General features: G+C 65.8%; 1 protein-coding gene across 1 annotated transcript in view; it reads right to left on the reverse strand.

Annotated features, from left to right (window-relative positions):
- MRPS2 (mitochondrial ribosomal protein S2) overlaps window positions 1–1,746 on the reverse strand; it is a gene marked incomplete at its 5' end in the record, with an annotated part of 1,944 nt that extends 198 nt beyond the window's left edge. Inside the window, 2 exons of the mRNA XM_014529715.1 lie at window positions 8–517; window positions 1,589–1,746. Of these exons, the coding sequence (XP_014385201.1) occupies window positions 8–517; window positions 1,589–1,746 (668 nt within the window). The remainder of the gene's footprint in view (window positions 1–7; window positions 518–1,588) is intronic.
- Window positions 1,747–1,752: the final 6 nt, after the last annotated feature.

The following is a 1,752-nucleotide window of genomic DNA, read 5'->3' on the forward strand; positions in this document are numbered from 1 at the left end:
CCGGTACAGGGCCTCGACCTGCCGGCGCTTCTCCTTGGCCCGGCTGATGACGGTCCGGAAGAGCCTGCAGAAGAGCTGCACGGCCGAGGGCGAGTCGTCGTTGCCGGGCACGGGGTAGGTGACCAGGCAGGGGTTGCAGTTGGTGTCCACGATGCCCACCGTGGGGATGTTCATCTTGGCCGCGTCCCGCACGGCCACGTGGGGCTCGAACACGTTGTTGAGCGTGTGCAGGAAGACGATGAGGTCGGGCAGGCGGACGCCGGGGCCCAGCAGGAGTGGCGCGTTGGTCAGCAGGCCGCCCTTGAAGTAGCGGGTGTGGGCGTACTCGCCACAGTCCCGCGCCGTGTTCTCGATGAGGTGGGAGAACTGCCGATGGCGGCTCACAAACAGGATGATGCCCTTGCGGTAGGCCACGTGGGCCGTGAAGTTCAAGGCCAGCTGCAGGTGCGCGGCCGTCTGCTCCAGGTCGATGATGTCCTGGTCCAGGCGGCTCCCGAAGATGTAGGGCTCCATGAACCTGCGGGAGACCCCCCCGCCCCCCTGAGAGTGAGCAGGGCCCCCCTCCCAGCGACGACACAGTGAGGACCCTTCCCGTGCGCGCTGGCTGGGCAGGTGGCGTGGCTGCGGAACCTGCACCCCGTTCCCCGGGGACCCTAACAGCTCATCCTCCTTGGCCGTCCGGATGTTTAAACACAAGAGCGTGCCCTGCTCTCTGCTGTTCACGTCGCAGCCACTTCTGTCATTATTGTTCTTTTTTAAAATCTTACTGGTTTCAGAGAGGAAGGGAGAGGGAGAGAGAGACGGAAACATCAATGAGGAGTCATGGATCGGCTGCCTCCTGCACGCCGCACACTGGGGATCAAGCCTGCAACCTAGGCCTGTGCCCTGACCTCCTGGTTCACAGGTCAACGCTCAACCACTGAGCCCCGCTGGCCGGGCTGTCATTGTTCTTGAGGCTTTATGACCGAGGTCCTTCCGGGCTGGGCCGAGGGGCCAGCAGAACGGGGAGGGGCCCAGGCTGCAGTGTGAGGGGTCGGGACAGGAGCAGCCAGGCCTGGGAGGGAGCCCCGAGGGCGGAGGGCCAGTGGGCAGGACAGATGTCACCCCTCAGCTCCACTTGCGCTCACGCCCACCTGGCTCTGTCCCTTCCTCAACAGACTCTGCCTAAGGCCCACAGGCCCTGTCCCACCCTCGCCCCCGAGGCTGCTCCGCAGCTTCCACTGTGCAGCCCGCCCTCCTGCCCTCCTGCCCGTGGGGCCCTCCTCTCAGGGGCCCAGGATGCTCCCTCCCAGCACCCACGTGACAGTGCCCCGGGGTGGCCAAGGGGTCACCCTTCGCGGTACCCAAGCTCCTGACGTCCCCAGGCCTCCCTGGTTCTGGTCATCTCGGTATAGGGCCCCCACCTCACATCCACCGCTGCTGGGGAGTCAGGCCGCAGCACCCCCTTTGGATACAAGCTGAGTCCGAGGACACCCCCGGCCTCTCCTGGGGCGCAGGGACCCCATCTGAAGAGGAAGGGGTTGTCCTTAAGCTGACACGTGACCCTGCACCCAGGACCAGGGCAGAGGGTCCCACAGCTCGCGCCCACCTGTGCCGACAGCCGGCTTTGTGTCCCAGGTGCACGCGGGCATCAAAGAGGCTCCTCACGGAAAACAGCTCCTTGACGTTGAAGAAGTCCGCGTGCTTGAGGGGCTCGCTGAGGACCCGGTCCTGGAGGTCTGGGGGGGACAGGGTGCTGGGTCTCGCCCTGCC

The sequence above is a fragment of the Myotis brandtii genome, unplaced genomic scaffold, assembly GCF_000412655.1.
Source record: "Myotis brandtii unplaced genomic scaffold, ASM41265v1 scaffold691, whole genome shotgun sequence".
NCBI lineage: Eukaryota > Metazoa > Chordata > Mammalia > Chiroptera > Vespertilionidae > Myotis > Myotis brandtii.